The sequence below is a fragment of the Centrocercus urophasianus genome, unplaced genomic scaffold (assembly GCF_019232065.1).
Source record: "Centrocercus urophasianus isolate 14NV4802_14NV808 unplaced genomic scaffold, USGS_Curo_1.0 seq_15, whole genome shotgun sequence".
In the NCBI taxonomy this organism is placed as follows: Eukaryota; Metazoa; Chordata; class Aves; order Galliformes; family Phasianidae; genus Centrocercus; species Centrocercus urophasianus.
The window spans coordinates 43,197,989-43,220,279 of NW_024884697.1; the positions used below are offsets into that span (position 1 = coordinate 43,197,989).

At 43.3% G+C, this 22,291-nt stretch overlaps 2 protein-coding genes across 2 annotated transcripts in view; one reads left to right on the forward strand and one right to left on the reverse strand.

Moving 5' to 3' along the window:
* The window catches only part of TMCC3 (transmembrane and coiled-coil domain family 3), a 124,769-nt gene that overhangs the window by 65,313 nt on the left and 37,165 nt on the right, over window positions 1-22,291 (reverse strand). The gene's annotated exons all lie outside the window — the stretch shown is intronic.
* On the forward strand, window positions 16,605-18,006 carry SNAPC3 (small nuclear RNA activating complex polypeptide 3). Its single transcript, XM_042816403.1, has one exon. The coding sequence runs from the start codon at window positions 16,605-16,607 to the stop codon at window positions 17,733-17,735; it is 1,131 nt and encodes a 376-aa protein (XP_042672337.1). The 3' UTR covers window positions 17,736-18,006.

Below are 22,291 nucleotides of genomic sequence, written 5' to 3' on the forward strand. Positions count from 1 at the left end.
TGTGCATTTGAAGGTAGCAGCAAGATGCATTAGCACATAGTAAGGCATGAAATTGCCTCATAAAGGAAATTGCTTTTGAGAAACACAGTCATAAACATCACAGTGAAATTACAGATAATGATTGGTATTTTTGTGCTACTTCACAAAGCCTGCTCTGACACTTGTGCTGAGCAAATGAGTAATGAACTTGACTCCAACTAGTGAAAATGAGAAGAAAGGAAGTACTACGTTATCCTAGTTTGTCATGCCTTGGTACAAGCAGAGATGAAGTGTGTGCCATTTTGGGGTACACCTAAACTGACAAAGCTGGTCCCTTCTTCGGAAAAAGGCTCTTTGCAGCCTGAAGCATTGCAATACCTGCAATAGGTGAGCAACAGCCAACCAATTAATTTATCAAGTCTGTTCCCTACTGGTTGAAAAATTTTCCTGCTGAGTGTGACAGTGATTTTTTTTAACCTACACCTATTTACTAAGACCCTCATCCCTCAACTGCATGAAATGGGACAGTTGCTCCATCAAACAAAATGAGGACTTAAAGTGCAACTGTGATCAAAGGTTTGGGAAGAAGTCTAGGAACATGTGAACAGTTTCACCTGAGTCAGATGAGGTTGAACTTGAGTCACTCTCAAGAGCTCACATGTGGATCAGATGGGAGCAAATGGCAAATCAAGCACAGTTATAGCTGGAAAAAATATTCTCTATGTAGAGGTTATAATAAAGCTTGATTTGGTTTAGTTTGGGACAGTGGAGTTGTGATGGTGGAAAGTGCAATTAAATGATGCTTATTAGCCATTAACAAGCGCCTTACACCTGCAAAGAGCTCTTCAGTGGTTAGATACAGAGAGTCATTCTACACAATAGTCCTATGTCATATGCATTAGTCTCATTTTCTTGGCAGTGGAAATTGAGGCCTTCAGATGAGATATCTCAAATTACAGTCAATTATCTTCTTTGCAGATGGCTTACCAATAGGCATGTGATGAGCCAACGAGAAAATTCAGCTGCAATTCTTTGAGCCTGTGACTTGGGCTCATCTTGTAAAAAATCCCTCACATGGATTAGGAAATGCAGGAAGAAACAAATTGATACATTTTCACTGAAGGCTGGAGACTTATCTGAAGTCAGCAAAGCAGCCTTTTGCAAATAGTGCTAGTAGGACTCCCAACCATATGTTAGAGCTCCCACACAAAGGAGTTCCCTTTATCTGAACTGCCAAAGAAAATGCAAATGCATATGTAAAGTTCTGGAGAGCTGCAAGCCTACCTCAAACAACCCTATCTGATCCACTCTTCAGAAAAAGATAAATGGCTGCTGCAGGGTGACCAAGGGCTAAACTTTCTTTCAGCCTCTTTGAGCTGACAAATGCATGGGCTCACTCACAGCCTCCAGCTACTTTTCTGCCATGTGCTTGTGGTCTGCCAGTGCAAGAAGCAGACCTGACACCTGAGCAGCCCAATGTCACCTATGAAAGAATGCTCTGAGGCACGTAGAGCCCATCTGGCTCAGATCACCACAGGAAACTTCAACATAAATTATTCTAGTCATAAGTGAAATCTAAATTGCTAAAATGTCTGTTCCCATCAACCAGCCAATTGTCAGGATTCTTGAAATCAGGTATGGGGAGAAAGAGAAGCACATTCCTTCAACTGCATATAGTTATCACAGCCCCTTCCCAAGGTCTTTGTTTGATGAAGAGCATATCTATCTAGCATTTACCACTCCAGCAGAATAACGAGTCTCGGGGATGGTGCTTGCCCTTTTACAAAAGCAAATCAAATACAATAAGAGAAATAACTAATTATCATCCCATTAAAACAGCAATAGTTACACAAATGTCATCAGCAGTGCTTAATTTTCAATAAAACACAGAGAAATCAATTTTTGCTAACTAAAGCTCACGAAAGTCAAAGATCTGTCTTATAACCAATGCATATGGGAATGGAGAATACTAATTCATTCAAGACATACAAAAAAAGAAAAAAAAAAAAAATCCAAAAAAGAACAATTCAGCTATCTTCAATACTTTAAAATACCCAGAAAAAGTCAGGTCCTATTACTCTTACCAGCTTTGGTAGCCAGTGACAAAGTTCTATTGAGATTTGAGAACAGAGGTAATTTTGCCAGCCACATTAAAAAAGAAAACACGTGAGTTATAACATCAAAAACAAAGTTACCTGTAGGAGGTTTGGTTCCTGTTTTTTCTCAAGGTACTCAGTTTTTGAGAAAAAAATTGGCTTTCTTCAGCCTGACAGGACTCCCGCTGTCCTGCCAGATTCTCCCGCTTTCGCTTTGAAAATTTTTTAGTCTTCTGAAATCAGATTATGTTCTCCATGCTGCAGGATTCACATTGGGTTCAGGGAGAAATACATACAACTGACCACTTAGAAATTCCTCAAGGCACACACTAAATACGATACCTACTACAAATCTCAGCATAGGTCCAAATCGTCTCAGTTCCTCCATAGTGTTAAAGCTGTCATTGCCCTAGCCATCTAAGTCTTGCACATCTGATCAGAAACTTCAGGTGGAACGAAAGCAGGAGGGCTTGATGATCACCTCTTCTTCACAAGCCCTCTTTGCATGCGGCATGTGGTTTGTGCGTCCTGTCCTTGGCAACCTTCCTTCCAGCCTACCCACTTCCACCAGAGCCATGCAGCAGCTAGTGACAAGCACGCAGGCTGCTGATGGAGAGTCGCAGGAGCAGCACACACACGTGTATAAGCAAGAGAGCTGATACAAAGTGAAAGTGTCATCGGGGGTGGGGAAATCAAGTTTTCTGTAGAGTCAACACATCTTGCTCTAAATATTCACTTCTCAGCTTCCCCCAGTTCCAGAAGAGAGCTCATGGCCTTTACATGGCTCGATGGATCGAAGAGCATGTGTACATCATAACCAAAATGCCTAAGCTACCAGATACTTGGTTGAGTTTTTTGTTTATTCTTTTAATAGATTTCACCACGTCTTAGCTTGTTTGATTGAAAGGAATATATTTGAGTGTTGTGTGCAAAGCTGACACCTTTCACTTGTTCACATCCAGAAAAAGGAAGTAAGACTGTAATACAAACTGAAAGGAAATGGTTTTATCACAGACGTGCTCTTTTGACAACTGCCTTTAGATTTCCCACAGGGTGGGAACACACCACACAACGTAACAGTACAGAAAAGGGTTTCAGCAAAGAGTCAGGGTAAGTATCTCAACACAGTAATACTGTGTGGATCTTCAAGGACTAGATCTAGACTGCAGTTTATCAACAAATACTATAATAGAGTCCTTGCACATAATTACACTGCTGAGTTTCTAATATATGCTATTCCTCATCCTTAGCCTAATGACTTTTCAGCAGAACAGAAGCAGATTCCAAAATGTGCGTCATTACGATGATGTACAAATCTTCCTTAGAATAAAATAATCACATTTTAAATCAGAGAAATATTTTCTCAATTTACTTACATCATGATGGTAAAAATCAATATAGAACATGATACAAACAGGTAGAAAATTAGATATTTCTGTTTCACTTTATTTCTGTAAAATACAAGAGTAATTTCTCTCTTGACATTTTCTCCAATCATTCTTTTATTTAGCCACTGCAGAAAAATTCCCCAGGGTTACCAGAACCCCTCTGTGCTGGATTACTTACTGGAGCCAGCTACAGAATCTTAGGGGGTTAGAATATATAACTGCAAACCACTATTGCTAATTTTAGGATTTGCTCCCATGCCCTTCTGCAGGCTGCAGTCACTTTGACAAACAGTTGGAAAGCGACTCTGGATGCAGTAAGGAGCTCTGTCTTGTAAACACTGCTTTTCTTACATTGCACAGTTGTTGATGAAGAGCAAGTAAATCCCTGCACAACCAACCAGATAGTAAATTCAAGTTATTACTTTATTTTCTTTTCAAGAACAGATTAACACTGCACCAGTGTCACAAGAGATACATTAGGTTGGACGGTGACCTTATCTGTACTAAGAGTTCTCATGGTACATCACAAAAACAGGTAATGACCATCTCTCTACAGTACTGCTACACAGGAGCCAAATAATCAATTTTTGTCAGGGACTGAGTAGAGCTGAGGAAGAGGCAGTTTCTGCAGCTCCCCACCAAATACAGATGGCAATACAAAGGACATGGGCAAGCAGTGGCTGCGATCCTGCACAATCCTCCAAAGGGGACCATGCTGTTACTCTGTGTTTCCTTACTGTCATTTACTCATCACTCACTCCTGTGTGGTGTCCTATCACAATAACAAGTCTTGTCCTCATGGGGAAGAGTAAACCGAGACTTTAAAAAGGCCATTTTCAGTAACTTTGCTCTTCTCTTGTCCGAGAAGGTCCTTGGGCCAGCAGGTCCTGATCTCTTGATGTCAATCACTGGAGGGCTATGTGCATCCTCCAGCAGGCACATAAACAGATGCTGGAGAGAGCTCCCATGACAGTCCTGTCAGCTCCCATCAATTTATCCAAATTTCCTGATGTTTACAGTTTCTCAAAACTCCCAATCCTGGAATGGTAAAACTAACTGAAATTCTCAGATTTCGTATTTTCCAATAGTGCAAATTTGTGATTACAAAGAAAAGCTAAAAAAAAATCTGTCAAGAGTGTCAGCTGGCAACTCATAAAACAGACGGCAAAGAAAAAGTCAGTGCTTGCTTGCAATCTCATTACTTTGGGAGGTCTGAGTCATGGCTGCTAAGTACAGGAGTTGGTAGGTGGGCATAGACCACCTGAAAGCTGTCATAAACAGTTGTGCGTTCTGCTCCCAAAACCTGATGTAGCAAAAAAATTGATTAATATTGTGGAGTGGGTTGGGGGAAACAATTCACTCATGTTACAAAGTTCAGCTAAGCTAGGAACTCAGTTCTTTCTGCTGTTTCCCAAGAAGAACACTATCTCAGCAGTTGCTGAAAACGAACAGATGAGGCTCTTCAAAAGCAAAACTACTTGACTGCTTTCCTATTTTCTTACTCTGATTCTGTGGGAGAAAAAAGAAATAAATTGTTGAAGTTGCTGAAAACCGAGAAAATGGAAAAGCCAAGCCAAGGGGCAATTAATCCCAGGCATTGCTGCAACTGCTTGTATGGTTCCCCAGCACTCCCTTGCTTCCAGCAATTGGATAGTGACAACTTGCATAAAAATGTATTTAAAAAATTCATTAGTAACAGTCCAAGTCAATTGTAGCCTTGGCACAGTTCAGTGCTAAGCTTCCAATTAAAAGATGCCAAATCTAGCTAGGTCCTTGAAGTATCTGTGAATTATTTATGTTTGGGTTATGTCCTAGAGCTACTTTGTTTTGGTTTTGCTGTTCTTCAGTCATGATATAACTGCCTCATTTAAGGCCATTTAAATGGTAATGTGTTTTGGGATTTTTTAGTAACACCAATATAGATAGACACTGGAAAACACCTTTATCAAAGACAGAATGTGCTTCTTGTATATTTAGGAAATAAAGGGATTTAAGACATTGCAAGCCACAACTCTGTGATATAATAATTCTAAAAAGATGGCCTTTTAGAGACTCATTCACAAGATATCCATCCGGGAAACAGCATCCTACTACTCAATTATTAACAGGTCCAGAGAAAAGCCACTAAGAACATCATAAGGCTGGAGCACCTCTCCTATGAAGAAAGGTTGAGGGAAGTGGGCTTGTTTAGCTTGGAGAAGAGAAGGCTCCAGGGAGACCTCATTGTGGCCTTCCAGTACTTGAAGGGAGTGTATAAACAGGAGGGGGAATGGCTCTGTTTACAAGGGTGTATAGTGATAGGACAAGGCGAAATGGCTTTAAACTGAGACAGGAGAGATTTAGGTTAGATATGAGGAGGAAGTTTTTCACACAGAGGGTGGTGAAACACTGGAACAGGTTGCCCAAGGAGGCTGTGGATGCCCCATCCCTGGAGGCATTCAAGGCCAGGCTGGATGTGGCTCTGGGCAGCCTGGTCTGGTGGTAGGCAACCCTGCACATAGCAGGGGGTTTGAAACCAGATGATCATTGTGGTCCTTTTCAACCGAGGCCATTCTATGATTCTACTTCTTCTGGGGAGAGAAAAAAGGGGAAACATACAGCATACCCTAGTTCATTTAATCTTTCAGTGAGTGGTCCTGAATTTTCTAATGAATGACCACAGATCTATTTGACCTGATGACACTCAGCCTTTCCATTCAAACTGAAACTCACAGACACACACACTTCCCAAAAGGACACTGGAAACATGCTTATTTTATCACAGTAGAGCTGGTTGCAACAGCAGACATTGCAACATTCCCTGAAATACTGGGGCAGTATGGTAACGAACAGTTAATGTACAGAAAAACAGTGCATTTTCCATTGCACTGGGAAAAGCTGCAAGTCAGACAGAATTCACATGTAAAGTTTTGGCTAAATTTGATACGGTCAAGTATTTCTAAAACAATCAGTTGAATGTATCTGTTTCCAGGAGTGTTTGCTCTTCCAGCTAAGTTCACAAGAAAGTTACACAGCTTCCACAAAACTACGGAGGAGGGTGGTGGTATCAGACCCCCCTGTTGGCAAGCTGCTAGTTAGTCTCCTAAAGGGATTAAAAGAAGAAGCACAATTCACAGAAACCTTGCAGAAAATGAGAGGGAGCTGAAAAACCACAGAATGGTCCTGCCGTGGGGACCTGCCAGCTACGTGGTGCTCGGCAGCTGGTTGTTGACTGGAGCACGTGTATTCACCTCCCAAACCAGTAAAAGGCCAAAGGCTGCTGGGCTCTGGACATGAAGCTTTGCAGAAAGGGAAACGTTTGTTCTGAAATGTGCATGTGAGTGAGTGACACCTCAGAAAGAGGTGCCCGGAGCAATGTTTGTATCAAAAACCCACGCAGACACAGCAGGAGGTGGCTGAAGTGGCTTTTGGTGCTGGGGTGGAAGCAAAAACACTACCAGGGCACTCAGGGAAGTGGGATGTTAACACAATTCTGCTTGTTTACATGAATGTGCAAAAATACCTGATGCCACTGCAAGTTGGATTTGTTTTTTTCTTCTAGCTGGAAAAGCTGACGTGTACAGCCCCCGCAGCACTGCCAGGCTCGCGGCCCGTATGGGTGATTCTCACAGCAGCACGTGTTTCAACACACTGCTGTCACCTGCTAATATCTGCATAAACAAATACCTGACTGATGGAGGAAACAACACGCACAGCGTCACACTTAGCCACCAAATGGTCTGGGTGCAATCAAGGCCCTTCAAATCCCATTCGGCTCACTGCAATGTTGTGAAATGTCAGCACTGCATTCTGCACACCTGGCTCACAGGAGTGGCAGATGTTAGCAGGCAAGCCAATGATCACTGGTGGGCTGCCCAACACCAGCACAGACTGTCAGGAGGAAACCTGCACAGCTGGGAATTGGCTTCAACCTGGGACACACGCAGGATTTATACACCAGCACAGTGCACAAAGAATAGCGTAGGTTACAAATTAAAGACCACAAGTAACGTTAGAAAGCAAGTCTTCACAACTGAAGGGCAGGAACAGCAGCAGACAGAAGAGGTTAAAGTGGAGACAAGTTATGAAGTACACATGCCACATTTTGTTGTATGTTTCTCTGGTGCACCTAGTTGCAAATCACAACTACAGCTGTGACCTACCACTGCGATCCATAGTGGAAATTCCTGTGTGCCATTATGAAGTCTGCTTCCTTTATTAGATAGAAGTAATTAAACAGAAAAAATAAACCTAAGCAAATCGAAACCCAAAAATATCTGCAGACAGCAATGCTGTCATTTGTTTGCATGCTGCGTGCGCCTCTGACTGTAATTCAATTCTCTTAAAACAAACCAACCATTCTAACAAATTGCTATCACGTTGCCTCTTACACGCCTGTTGACCTGGCAAAGTACAAAGGTAAAACTTTTCTGCTCACTGAAAAGCACATTTCCTGCAGGGCACAGCTCATGGTCATTTTTTAATTCTGTCAGCTTTAGACGAAATTAGGGAAGAATGCAGCATTTAAAAATATTTGCTCAGCACAAACAATATGAAACATGGATATATTCATGTAAAGAAGTTTCATACAATTAAGAATGAGTAAATACTCACAGTCCAACACACTGCAAAAACTAGGTTCAGCAGCATAGCTTTGCTTCTGCTTCTGCTTCATTTTCTGTACAAAAAGTCCTCCAATGTCACAGTGTCCAGTCAAAACAAACTCACTAAAAGAAACAACTGTCAATGAGGCATTTTCTAATCTAGCAATCAGCACATTATAAGAAGCCAGCAGATGTGAGGCTCTGCAAGGATGACAAAGGGCCTTGCTCACTGAGAAATACCATATCTGGCCCAACAGCTGTCCTGTTCCAGCTGCTGAGAGCCCTGCACCCAGCACAGCCAGACACCAGGTGCTCAGGAAAGGAATCCAAGGAGCTATGGCACTTACTTGTACCTTCCCAGCTGTGGCTGTATGGCCTGAGATTGGATTTCTCACTTAACCATGAATATCCCAATCCACTTAGGTTCTAACAGCAGTATTTTTTACATCTAATGAAAAGAGTATTCAGTACCAAAACATACCATACTATCATTGAAGTGAGATCCTCAGTTCTTTAATGGAGCAACTAAGAAGCAGCTTAGAATGTTATTCATCACAAACATCATTAATACAGAAGTAATAGTGCATGGCAATAAATAAAACATGTACTGCAATTGACTGCATGATGATTCCTTGCAGTATCTGGCATCTAACTAGAGTCACCAAGGGCAGATGGGTGCTACCACTGCCTCATGGTAAAGATGACAGACATACTCTGGGTATTTTTTCCAAGCTTATTTTATCTGCAACAAGCCAGCTCACTCTCTAGTCTTCACATGATATTGAAATTTGTTCTGCTGCATATTAGCTATAAGAAGAATACACCTTTTAATGCAGAAAGTGGCACACCTTTTAATGAAGAAATCAGGAAGAAATGAAAACTCCATTCAGAGAGGACTCATACATATATCTATCATACAACACTGTAAGGGAAGGAGAACAAGTTTCTGGTTCCCTCCTCAGTATCTCTTGATAGATTACAAGAGGTTGCTTGCAAAAGTCCCCTCCAGTAGTCATGCTCCACAAGAATGTCAATAACACCTCAGGAGGAATGGTTTGAAAGGCAAATACAGGCATTGGAGGCAACATATGGGCAATTGATTGTGGTGCATCACCAGGAAAAGAAAGTATGAGTCAATGCAACTAGCAATAGGACTGTATTGCAACCTGGTAACTAGACAGACAAGCTCACAGAGAAGAAATGAGAAGCAGCTGGAGTTATCTCCCTGTATCACATCAATCCCCAAGCTAGATTTTGTCTCTAAACAAAGGTATACTGGTTTGTCAGTGTCCTGCATTCAATTTTAGAGCCTGCAGCACCCAAAGGGAGTCAGCACCCTTTCCTTTACTTTAAACACCTTAAAGCTCTTGTTTTCCCCAGGTACAGCACATTCCTATGGATTTCCAATGGCTAGGAAAGAATCCAAAAGGCAAAAGCTGCCAAAAAATGGGTAACTTCTCAAGACTAAGCCATAGCATGGGCTCTGTCTTGGATAGAACAGATAGCATAGAATGGGGCAGGATGGGTATCTGCACCTCCTAGATTATAAGAAAACAGAGAAGAGAGTCATCAGGTGAGGGCTCAGGCAGGCCTGGAAATGTATATGCATGTATGCATTTAGAAGAGAAATGCTAAAAAGAGCTGATAGTCTTCAGCAGCATTGCCTGGTAAGGTTAATAAGGATATACCAAAGACAACAGAGATTTCAGAACTAAACAAACAAACAAAAAAATTTAAAACAAAGAAGAAAGAAAAAAGCCCCTGGATCTCAATTTAGTAACCACAGTTTTAAGAGGGTTTCTCTTCTGCTTTCCTCTGGATGACGGATTCCTTGGTAACCAGAGAGGAAAACTGGCTTGAGAAATACTACTGTCCTGTTAGCAGCAGTCTTGCATTTAAGTGAAGCAGTTTTTCATCCTAGTGAACAGCCATGTTAGCATCTCATATGACTACACGAGTGTCTACAGGATAGTTCCTATTATTAATTAAATAGTTGCTATTAATTTCTCATGTTTACCTACAGAAGAGGCCCAGTTAGAAGAATGAGGCTGTGACTGCTGTAGCTGAAGCCCAAGAATATCCATCTTCATTTTCCTCAGACTGCTTAACACCCCTTTGGTTTTTGTGCCTGAACATCACAACAATCAGCCGCTCCAGGCATGAGGTCTCCTCTCTTCTGACATCTGAATATGGAGTACCTAGAGAAGGGCTGACACATCCTGCCTCTATCTGCACAGTGTGCTTGTGTCTTCTCCAATGAACATCGCCTGCAATCCCCCAGACCGCAGGGTCATGGCCTTGGAAGTGTAAAAGACTGGAGCAGTGTACACATCTGAAACTAAAAATATGTACATTTTCGTAATGTACACCAGAACACATGTTGAAGAGATTTGCCAGCTAACAAAATCCAGAAATGGTACTAAAATGTAAGTGTGAAATTACCATGATTTTTAAATTCCTGCCATTTCTCCTGCAAAGCACCACAGCTCTGTAAAGATATCAGTGAACTAAGCTTCATAACAATCATGAGATTTATAAATAATTAGCCAGCCAGAATAGATAAAACAGTGATAAATTACGTAGAAAAAACTGGACGCTGATGCGCTTTTGGTATCTCTGGGTGCTATCAAGTGATACAGAATAACGAATACTATTTGCAGTGTCATAATTGATTAACTGCACACTTTCACTCCTGAGATTTTTTTTCAGAATTGATCCTTGCAGATGTTTCTTCTTCTAAGAAAGCTTCCCCCCAGATCTAGCTTTTTGAAGATGGACTCTCCTTTTGTTTTCTGACTCCATTTCTCTGTTCCTCTGCGATGATTTGCTTAGTGTGCACAGAAAGTGGACATCTTTATTAGAGTTAGGCTCCTGATTTCTATTTTTCTAATTCTGTGCTCTGCTATCTTCCTTTCTAATGTAAATATTTTCTAGAACTCTGAAATCACAGATGGAAACTGCCTGTTTCTTATTTAGCTTTAATTACCCCTCATTCAGTCTAAGCCTTTATGCAGGCCGGTCTTGTCCTCTGCAGTATTATAGTCTTAAGTGTCTCTCTTCCACAATCAAGGACTGTGCCTTCACTAGCTGTGTGGATTCTTTTCCAAACCAGGCTCAGTGGGTTTCAAAGGAGCATCTCCTGGTCTTAGTTTAGAAATGTAAAAGAAAGCAAGTAATCTTTTAACAGCAGCACTGAGAAAGGAAATGAGAATACAAATGTACTTGTGAACAAAACCTCAGGGCGTTCAGAGAAGATTTCCAAAATATGCAACTGCTACTCAGTTAGAAAAGCTACATAATCTCTGATTAATAGCAACGGCCACCTGGAAAGACTACAGCCCACAGGAAGGCCAGTGTTTTACTATTCATAGAGGAGATGCAAGCTGAGATAACTCAGACATTAGCTACAGGGTTCAAACACTATACATGCCAATGTTTACCCAAACAAAATTCCTGTTGTCAGTTCTCATAAGCACAAACCTGGTTGTTTCCCAATAGGGTATGAGTAGTATTTTACTTGACAATGAGTTCACTTTTTTAGTTACGGTAAATGTTGCCTACCTGACCTGTGTACATTCTGTCTGGTTTCTAAACATAAACCCAGTCAACGACCTGGCCCATGAGTAAGGCAGATACACAGTTATTTCAAGCCATCAGAAGAGAATACAGATCCCACACCCCTCAGCCTAGGACTGGACAGTGGTCTCCATCTAAAGATATGTTTGTGTAAATAATGGTCAAGGTGTATCTGCTTAAGTTGGCACTGCTTGTTCTAAAAAACAGCATTCTTGTACTCAGAGGCCTGCTGATTCATGATGAGAGAAACAAGCTATGTAACAAAAACCTGAACGTCATATCTAAAAATAGCCAGCAGTTCAGACCAGTGCAGTAATAGCACTGAAATATTGGTACTAATTACAGGCCAACAATTGCAGACCTTAGAGCTAAGAGTAGATTTCTGAAGCAAGCCAGAACAAGATGTACTCATAAAGACAAAGCACTGCGGGATGCTATCATGAAGATGGCTGCATCAGATCAGCCTCACACCAAGACACAAAGGAGAACCTCTTAAATCATTAGTAAGCTGCAGCATGTCATTATTTTAAAGAGCTCTCGAAATGAATACCAGAGCCAAAGTACCTACAAATATCCCTCCTCAGTGGTCTCTAGGGTTCAACTCTGGACTCTATGATGCCAGAGCTTCATTTATGGGATTAGGCAGCCTAAAGCCAGGTACAATTAATAACTTGCAGAACACCTTCCTTGGTTTTGCCTGCCCTATCTGAAATGATGCTTCCAGATCCAGTCACTGTCTCTCCTCAACATTATACTGCCAGCTCTTTTGCTCCACGTCTCCTACTTAACAAAAGGTTCATCACATGCACGTCAGCACAGCCCAGTGCTTTCAGCAATGCTGCATCACCATCCCCTGGTTCATGGTAGGGACACAGCACATATGGGGGTGGCCTGCAGGGCTGGTTAGCACCACATGCAAGAGGGGAGGAAAACTGGGAGCACTGCAGGCAGACAGAGAGCCTGCCAGGAAAGAGGAGGGAGGAAAAGAGAGGCTAGAGCATATGAAGTATAATGGAAGATGGAAGAGACAGGCAGGGTATGTTTACCAGGGCACTGCAAAAAGAAGGTGGTCTCAAAACAGAATTGTCAGCCCTCTCAGAGGAGCTAGGAGGAATAAAATCACAGGCTAAATAAGAAGGAAGTAAGAAATCATGTCTTGAAACAGGGCATCTTCTTCAGTGCTTGGCTGCTCTCCTGTCTTGCTAACCAGGAGGCACTGCCAGGCACAGATGCCAGACACAACAGTCTCATCTGAAGCTCCACAGCGCCAGGGGAACACAAATGGCTTCCCAACTTCACCCTTCCCAGGGCAAAGCACATCCACTCACACGTGCTCTCTGGTTGCCTCCCATCTCACTCCCACGTCTGCTGTCTGGAATAGCCAGATACAGGCCTTCTTGGAGAGCTGCATGCATGAGCCTGAGCATCAGGGCCTGCCACACTTTGCTACTTTCCAGAATGACCAAACATGCATCTTGCACCTGCCTGGGACATCAATCATCCTGTCCCCTAGGGAGCTTGGTCAGAGCACAGCCAAGCAGTGCCTCCACAGACACTGACGAACAGGGAAATACGGGCAGTGATCAAACAAAATGATCGCATCTTTCATCTGAATGAAGAAAATGACATTCATTGCTGGTATTCATCTGCCATTCTGTGTTTTTTTTTCCTTTCTTTCATAAAGTCACTACCCAGTCCCTGTACCCTGCATTTCTCCAGCAGCAGTAATGTGGGCATTACAACAGACTCACAGAGTTCTCAAAATTCCCAGAACTATTTCAAATGAATTAGAAAGAAACCAGGTCAAAAGAATTTACAGAAGGTAAAACAAGACACAAATACCACTGCCATAATATCCACCAATTTCTGTTTCATTCCACACAGAACTCAGTGCTTTTACAGCACTTACTGAGTCCAAAGTGCCTCTCTAATTGATAGTCTTCAGTTGCATCACTCAGTTCTACCAACCTTAAAAGGAGACAGAACATTCTCTGCAGAGCAAGACTAAGGTCTGGCTTCCTGATTAACTGCACAGCATGAGGCACGAACCTCCTTAAACCTTAGGCCAGCACAGGGTAAGGGACAGCATGATTATTTCTGTATTGAGGCTTGTGCTTTGTAGCAGGGGGTCTAAAAGACCTGCAAATAGGCAACAGCCAATGGTTTTCCTTAATCTTGTCCTCAAAATGAATGATTTGATGTTCTTTTTCTCAACTTCTAGACAAAGTATTCATACCAACTCAGACAAACCCAGCATCACGATCTCTCCTCAAACACTTAAAGGACTGCAAAGTTACTGGCATGGCAATACACACCTCTCAGAGGTGTGCTCAGAGATGTGTTCTGGTGCTCAGGAATTTAAGATGAATCCCACACTAGTGCTGGATCTGTGTTCCTGTATCAGCTGTCAGCACAAAAAAAAACCAACAATACAACACTTCAAAGCTTTTAGCTCTTCTAAAGGAAAAGTGAAATGTGATCTCAGCACATCTGAAGGATCAGAAATCATACGACTACTGAAGAAAAACTGATGGGCAGTTTTTTTTGTTTTGGTTTGTTTTTTTTGGTCAGTCTCCTGGTCTGGGAACAACAGCTAACCCAGCATTTTTTTTAAACACTTGACATTGGCAGTTCTGCTATTTGCCCCAAAATACCACTTCTTCAGATTCTAATTATAGTGGCACTCTGCAAAGTAAAATGACAAACAGCTTAAAATAAGAGCTGGTCCTAATATGAAGAAGTAGGTAAATATTGAATAAATGCTGATTTTATCTCCCTCCCTGTACCCACTAAAATTTGAATATGAAAAAATGGTATTTTCTGGATAGCAGTTAATAGCCATTTTTCCACTACAAGGGTTTCTAACAGCATATTTGAATCCTGCTCATGGAAAGTTCTGTCCCATCACCAAATACAAAAGTACCTACTGAAGACAAAATCAGAAGTTGCCATTTCAATTGAGAACCTTTTTGGCTACAGACTCAGATATCTATTTTCAGCCTGCATATGGGGTCAGAACCACTTTCTTTTTAAGCGAGGCCCTGCAAACACTCTTGCACCTGAGTAACCTTATTTGCATGAATTTGTTGTGGTACTTCTTGTAAGAAATTACTTACTTGCTGAGACAGATGTGAAATCTATTTCTTGGACAGTGAGGAACACAGCATGTGCATTCAATCAACACAAAAAAGAAACTGCTACATGGATATTTTTGGCACAGAATGTTTCCTGGGAACGTTCATTCCAGAGAGAGCAGAGCTCCCTTCTGCCTGCCCAGGAAGGGCTGCTGCACCCCCAGAGGCTGTGCTGGGCATCACGGAACCAGAGTCCTCCCATTTCTAGATGAGGCTTTCCAGAACATTTGGTTTCTTGCTCCTTAAATAGGTTTTGTTTATTTCTTGAAATAAACTGTTCCCCTCATGCTTGATTTATGGCAAATCTCAATTTGAAAAAAAAAAAGCCATTGCAAATGTTCAATTGTGAATTTCACAAAAAGTCCTTAACTTCTTTACATGTCAAAATTTGAGTTAGCTTATGCTATGAAGCTATGAAAGCAGAAGAGGTCAAAACAAAGTGACACTTTTATCAGTCTGATCTGAACCCTCCCTCCAAGACTGATGACTGACTGACGTCTCAAAACTTTCAAAAGCATTTCAAAGTTAACCTTTTTAAAACTGGCATTTCAGTTCATTTTGAAAATCCTGGCTCAGCTGGGGCTTGGGGAACACTTTTGCAGCGCACAGTAAAATTGATTTTGGCCCAAGGAAATTCCCAATCCGTTGGTCCTACCAAATATCTTTGGTTTACCTCCGAGTGTGCTGGGTTTTATTCAGCATGGTTTGAGAAGACACACGGGTAGCATCTGACCACAGGAAAGCCGCTCACTAGACCAGAACTCTGCTCGGTACCGTGAGAAGGTGGAAAATGGGCAGTGGAGCCCTGAGCATAGCACCAAGCCCCACCCTATCCAAAGTGGATATGGCAGAGGACACCCAGGGACCTGTGATGACACAGGGCCTGCTGAGCACACCCAAGCCCAGCTCATCCACCTCATCCCCACCAGCCCACACAGCGTGAATCATACCCTCAGGTACGGAAATGAGCAAATCAAATCTGAAACATCATGCAACGGGGAGTGCGTGGCACCCGATGGTTTACAACACAGCTCTTCTTTAAAGTGCCAGAGAGCGGGCTTGGGATGGGACACAGTTGAGGTGCAGTTTTTGGGTGGTGTTAGCCAAAAGATTCTCCCTGGAAGAAGGGCTGGGGCCCAGCTGTCAGGTGGGGATGAGTGCAGAGAAAGCCAGCCTTTAGTCTTGTGTTCGTGTCCTAGTGTAGATAACCTACATGCTAGCAGGCTGAAATCAGAGTGGTGTCATGGCCTCACAAATGTCACAGCAGTGTCACTGCAAACACAGGCAGGAAATAAATGCTGTGTTTCATCTCTCGTTCCAGGAACCATTTGTGAGCATGTGGGTGCTGAGGTCTGAGGCTGTGGCCTTGCCCTGCCCGCAGAAATCACCACAGGGGACAGGCACAGAGCAGGCTGGCAGTGGGAAGCAGCAGGCACCGAGCACAATTCCCCTCTTCTCCAGCCACCTCGTATCTCGTCAGTGAAAAAATGTGCTACCCGGCTTTCTGGGGGAGAATCCGGCTGCGGCAACAGCATTCATCCACTGAGATCAACAAAAGAGAAGCGACGCCAATCCGCGACCAGCATGCGAGACGGAATCTGCGCTGAAAAACACCCTGAGAAAAGCGGCCCTCTGAGATTTCCCCACACGGCAGAAGACGACGCACAAGCCGCTCCAGGCAGCAACACGCACGCACAACTGTCCCCACGGGAGCCCCGCGCTCGGCTCTCCTATGCTGCCTCCTCCCCGTCCCCCCGCGGCTGTCCCGGCGCGGCCGAGGCGGGGCGGGCCGGCCGTGACGCGTTTCCACCGCGACCGCTAGTAGCGGCGCGGCGGCCGGCAGGCCCGATGGCGGCGGAGGCGATCGAGTACGAGGCGGGGGAGCCGCACACCCGCGTGTTCCGCGTGGGCGCGCTGGGCGGCGGCTGGCGGCAGTGCCTGCAGCCCCGAGACCTCTCGCTGGCTGACGAGGAGGAGGAGGAGGAGGCGGCCGGGGCCGTGGCGGAGGAGCTGGGCTGCACGGCAGAGACGGCGTCCGAGCTGCGGGCCTTGTGCAATGTTGATACGTTAGTGTCTGCTGATAAAGAGAGGGACCCAGAAGCGATTCCCGAAGACAGCGGGCTGGAAACTCTTCAGTTTAGGAAGAAGGCGCTGCAGAGGCGAGAAGAAAGGATCGTCGTGGATCGGGCTTGCAGACAGGAAACGCTGACTTACGAGATGGAGTCGCACGCCATTGGGAAGAGGCCTGATGATGCAGCAGACCTGGTGGAGGAGGGAGAGCTGCTTCTGACTCTGAACGTCTTCTATCCCGTCATCTTCCAGAAGCACAAGGAGCACAAGCCCTACCAGACAGTCCTGGTGCTGGGCAGCCAGAGGCTCACTGAACTCAGAGACTCCTTGTCCTGTGTCAGCGACCTGCAGATCGGCGGGGAGTTCAGCAGCGAGCCGGACCGAGCGCCAGAGCACATCAGCAAGGACCTCTACAAATCTGCCTTCTTTTACTTTGAAGGCATCTTTTATAATGATAGCAGATACCCAGAGTGCAGAGATCTGAGCAGAACCATTATTGAGTGGTCCGAATCTCGTGACAGAGGCTATGGAAATCTTCAGTCTGCCAAAATGGAGGACTACACATTCAATGATGTGTCCCTCAGAATCGGCTATCCGTACCTCTTCTGCCACCAAGGGGACTGTGAGCACATCATTATCGTCACAGACATACGACTTATTCATCATGAGGACTGCCTGGACAGGAACCTCTATCCTCTGTTAATCAAAAAACACTGGTTATGTACCAGAAAATGCTTTGTGTGCAAAATGTATACAGCCAGGTGGGTAACCAACAAGGACAGCCTGGCACCAGAGGATCCTTGTTTCTTCTGTGATGTTTGTTTCCGAATGCTCCATTATGATGCAGAAGGCAATAAACTGGGAGACTTCCTTGCATATCCCTACGTCGATCCTGGGATTTTCAACTAGAACTTACATGAGCCAGAATGGATTCAGTGGGCTGAATCTGACTCATCTGATAGATGAAACTGTTGCTCTAGCTGTTAAAACCACCAAACAGCTTGAGCGTTGGCCATCCCATAGGTTTTGGGGTTGGGCCTTTATTATTCTCTGAGAAGGAAGGAGCCCTCTGCATTTAAAGTGTATCTGATATGCTTTCACAGTCACAGAGATAAGCTAGCATGGAAAAATATACTCAGATGTGTATTTTAATAAAGTACATTTTTCTAATATGTTTCAACTACAGTACAGTAATTTGGAGATCCAGACTAAAAATCTGGATGTTTTGAAAAGAGAATACCCGTACAAAAGCAGACAGTGGTTGTTCGGTGGGTTTGGGTTTTTTGTCCTTGAGAAATCTTATGCATCTAAGGTTCTGTTAACTTTTAAAGGCTGAAAATATGATCTTTGGGCATCTTACCTGGAAAACTGGCAATTATCTGAACAAGGTGAGAAAATCAGTCCAGTGATTAGCCTGCCCATAGCAAATGGTTGGAATTAGTTTATCTTTAAGGTCCCTTCCAACCAAAGCCATCCTTTGTTTCCCAAAGAAATCACTTGTGGAAAGAAACTGGGCAAGGTTGAGAGAAATCGGTATTTTCAGGGTTCTTTGGAAATTAGGAGAGAAGCAACATATCTAAAGCATCACCAGAGCCTGTGGCAGAATTAGGAGTAAAATTACCATTTTCGGATGAGCATCAGGCTCTGCTCAGCTCCAAAACCAGTGTGCCCTTCAATTCTGGAGCATTCTCCCAGGAATGCCCATGCCCATCTGGACAGGCCAGCTGTTCCATCACGGGATGTGGGCTATGAAACCCCAATACTGGAAACCCCAACCCTAACTGCATTTGACTGAAGAACTGGAAGAAGCTCAAAGCAAGAACGCCATCTTATTTGCCTGATTTCTTATATTTTTTAAAACATTGTGAGTAACTTCAAGTCTTCATCTCAGTACAAAGATGCAGAAAAGCCTGGTAGTCTCCCTAATGGAAATGCAGAGCTGAACAATATGTTTGTCAACGAGCAAATCCCCCAGTAAAAGGTCTGACTCATAAAGTAATGAAACAATTACTGTTAGACGTTATTATTTATTAGTTATAGCACAGTAGTGCCTACAGGCTAGGACAAACTCCCACTGTGCCTGGCACAACACAAACACTGAGCAGAATACGTAATCCAAGTGTTCTTATTTGCAGAGCCACTGCGTTACGCCCAATTTTAGTCTCTAAAAAATGCAAACAAATGATATTTCCATCAACACTAATAACATCAGCAGTTATTCATGCTGTCAGGAGGAAGGCAGCCTGCCCTTCTCCCCGTGGCACTTCCAGCAGTTCACACTGCCCCTGAGAGAGCAACCCAGCTGGGGAACAGCAGTGTTGGTATGCAGGCTTTTGCCTTGGCAGATATCTCTGGAAAAGCAAATTAAAAGGCAAAGGTAACCTCTGGTGAGTGCTAGCCTGAGAGGGGAGAGAATAACACTTAGAAGCAAACATGCTGATAGGCAGCAACCCTCAGGTTGTCCTCAAAGGCAACCTCAGATTCTCCAGATGAGATGCTGCACGATCTGTCAGCTGGGATATGACCGAAGGCAATGGTTTTGCCTGTGGAAAGGAGAATGGATGCTGAGCTCTGGGAAAGTCAGCTCTGTCATGCTGAGGGATATTGTCCTTTGACAGCTGGGAGAAGCTTCACTGCTGAAGTGATTTACAGTCACATGAAAAGAATAGCATAAATACCACTGGGAAATTCATGGAGAATTCACACCAATGAAGGGTATGATCCAACAGGCTTTACCTCTCACTTAATTTACTGTTTCTATTACTTTATTATTCAGCCTCAGCCTGTGTTTTCTGAAGATAAATACTGTTTTTTTAAGATACCATTGTGATCCAAAGCCTGCTGAGGTCTCTAGAAAGGCACAATTCACCTGGACTTGAAATGAACCCATAAATTTAAGGGAGGGGGATTGGCTTTTTTTTTCTTTCCTCCTTTTTTCTCTTGTCTAAACTTCAAAAAACTAAGCATGGATTTTGCTAGCAGATTTTGTAGGTGTGCTGCAACCATTACACATTTTGCCATCAATTCCAGCATATTCCTACAAGCCAGGTGCTGGAAAGTTTGTGCTCTTTTGTTCTGAAAATCTGGGGCATGTTCATATTCAGGCTTATCAATGCCAATTAATGTGCAACTACAGAAAGATAAGCATCCTTACTTTTTTTTTTTTTCCATAGCAAAACTAAAAAATTCACTAACTTTGTTTTAAGACATCTTATTCTGTAAAGTCAAAACTAACAGTGGATAGAATCTGTTCCAGAAACTGTGTAAAAAAAGAAAGTAACCAAAACACTTCTCCAAGTGTCCCGTCAATAATACAGTCGCTCTGCAATGTCACACAGAGGGGTCTAGAAGCCTTGCAAATGGTCTGAAAGGATCGCAAGATACCATTAATTGTTTCTATTCTACTCACTAGTGAAAACTACAGATATTTCCAGTGACATAGAATGCAAAGTCTATTACTAGTGACATCAGCTAAATTCTGTATCTCCAAAAAGCACACACTATCCTGTCTTCTGTATTTCTTTCAAACTTCCAGTTTTCTGCCTCTCATTTAGTAAGGGCCTGGGTTAGTTGTCCAAGTCGTCCTGACTAAATGCACCACTGCCAAGATTCTCCAGAAAGCAAGAGGAAAACAGGTTGGTTGGTTTGGATTTTTTTAAAGCTCAGTGCTGATGAAAATTGTCCAGACTTGAGTAGGTGACAATTTGTGGGACATTTTGTGTTATGCTTTTACTTTTCCAGAAGAAGGCTATAAGCATACATGGGTGTCCAGTAGAAAATTCATCATTTCAGTCATCTTTCTTATCTGCCTTTTTTCCTGTCCTAGTGGAAAACATCCCGTGTCAGAGCTGCAGAACCACCTGCACTGATGGCCTCAGGAAGACAAACACCAGCTCAGGAACAGTCACCTGGGGGCTCTTCCTGACAAACACTCCAGACAGCTGAAGTAAAAGGCTGTAAGCAAACCTGCTGAAGTGAAAGCCATACTTAAGTTCTTCTTATCTGCTAGGGGATTCTCTCCTTTTATTCCTGAGTACTTTCTTACAAGGCTAAAAATACTTCAGTGGTGAAAGGCCTTAAGGGAGATAAGGTGATACCACACCAAAGCCTGTAATGCAGGAACTGTTTGAAGGAGTAAGGGCAACACAAAGGTCTAGTTAACATCATATCCCTTGTTGAACTCAAAGTAGCAGTTAACACATCAAATAATGGTTTGAGTTAAGCACAGTGTTGATGAAGTCTCTTGGCTTTCTTTACATACAACTGCACATTTTCACTGGTTCACATAAGCAGAGACATTTCAGAGCAGCAAAGATCACAGTGTGCTACTCTGATGTACTGCACCACAAAGGGCACAGAAACCACCCAGGAACCCCCGACAGGGAGACAAGTTCTGCTGACCTCAGCTCACTGATACTTCCAGTAATCCCCAGGCATAAGGGATTCACAGCAAGGCCAGCCTACGTCCATTCCAAGCACCTTCACCCTGCTGGCACAAACTGAAGTCGCCAAAGAAGAAATGAGGGAAGCCCTGTGCCCCTTGGGCAAGTGTTCTGTGCTTTGTGTCTCCATCTCTGACTTTCTTAAACTGTGACACTCAACACAGATTCTCCAAGGTGCATAAATTGGAGGAGAAGCAATCTGTTGCTACTGCTGACTTTAACCACTATGTGAATCTCAACCTGGAGTAGTAGCAGGCTGGAGAATAACCCAGCATACCTCTAGCCCCAGGAATGAAAACAATTAATGCATGTTTTCATGAGCTCAGCTCCAAAGCAAGAGGGGAGCTGCTGCCTTTCAGACAGCATGACTGACAAAACTGGACTGAAATGGATGCAACCACTACAGACTCCGTCTTCCCATAAGAATGACACGAGGTCAGGGGAAGCTAAGAGTAACTGCTCACTGATATTTGTAATAACACCATTACAATAAATGTACAAAATCCAGGCACAAATCAGGCCAGTTTCTCCCCTGGGATTTAATAGCCTCCTTTTACCTATATGTTTATAGCACACCTGCTGCATTACTAATTACTACTGATAATTATCCCTTCTGGGAGGGTAGGATCCCATTTTTTAAATATCCTCCTGCTAAGAAAACTATTGGGAAACTTAAGACAGAGCAGAGACCTTGCAGCTTTCCTTCTCACAGTCAGGTAAATTCCATTGCGGTTTTCTTTCTGCCATCCACAGCAGTAGATGGTCTCCTCCTCATAACCTTGCCTGACTGCTGCATGTGTCACCCAGGAAATTTCACTTCTGCTCATCCAGATCACTGAAGTAAACTCCAAGCAAACAAGCATGCCCCATGGAAATAAAGACAGATTACTGATGCTTATCCAGTAGCACTGACAGTGCAGAAACAAAAGCAGCTTTGCTGTGTGCCATCTGTACGGTGCAGCCTGTATAACCTTTCCCAATGGAAGGAAAATTACAAGGTATGTGAAGCCAATCTGCTGCATT

Coding starts and splice junctions, on each gene's coding strand:
- SNAPC3 (XM_042816403.1), top strand. CDS start 16,605: ATGGCGGCGGAGGCGATCGAGTACGAGGCGGGGGAGCCGCACACCCGC.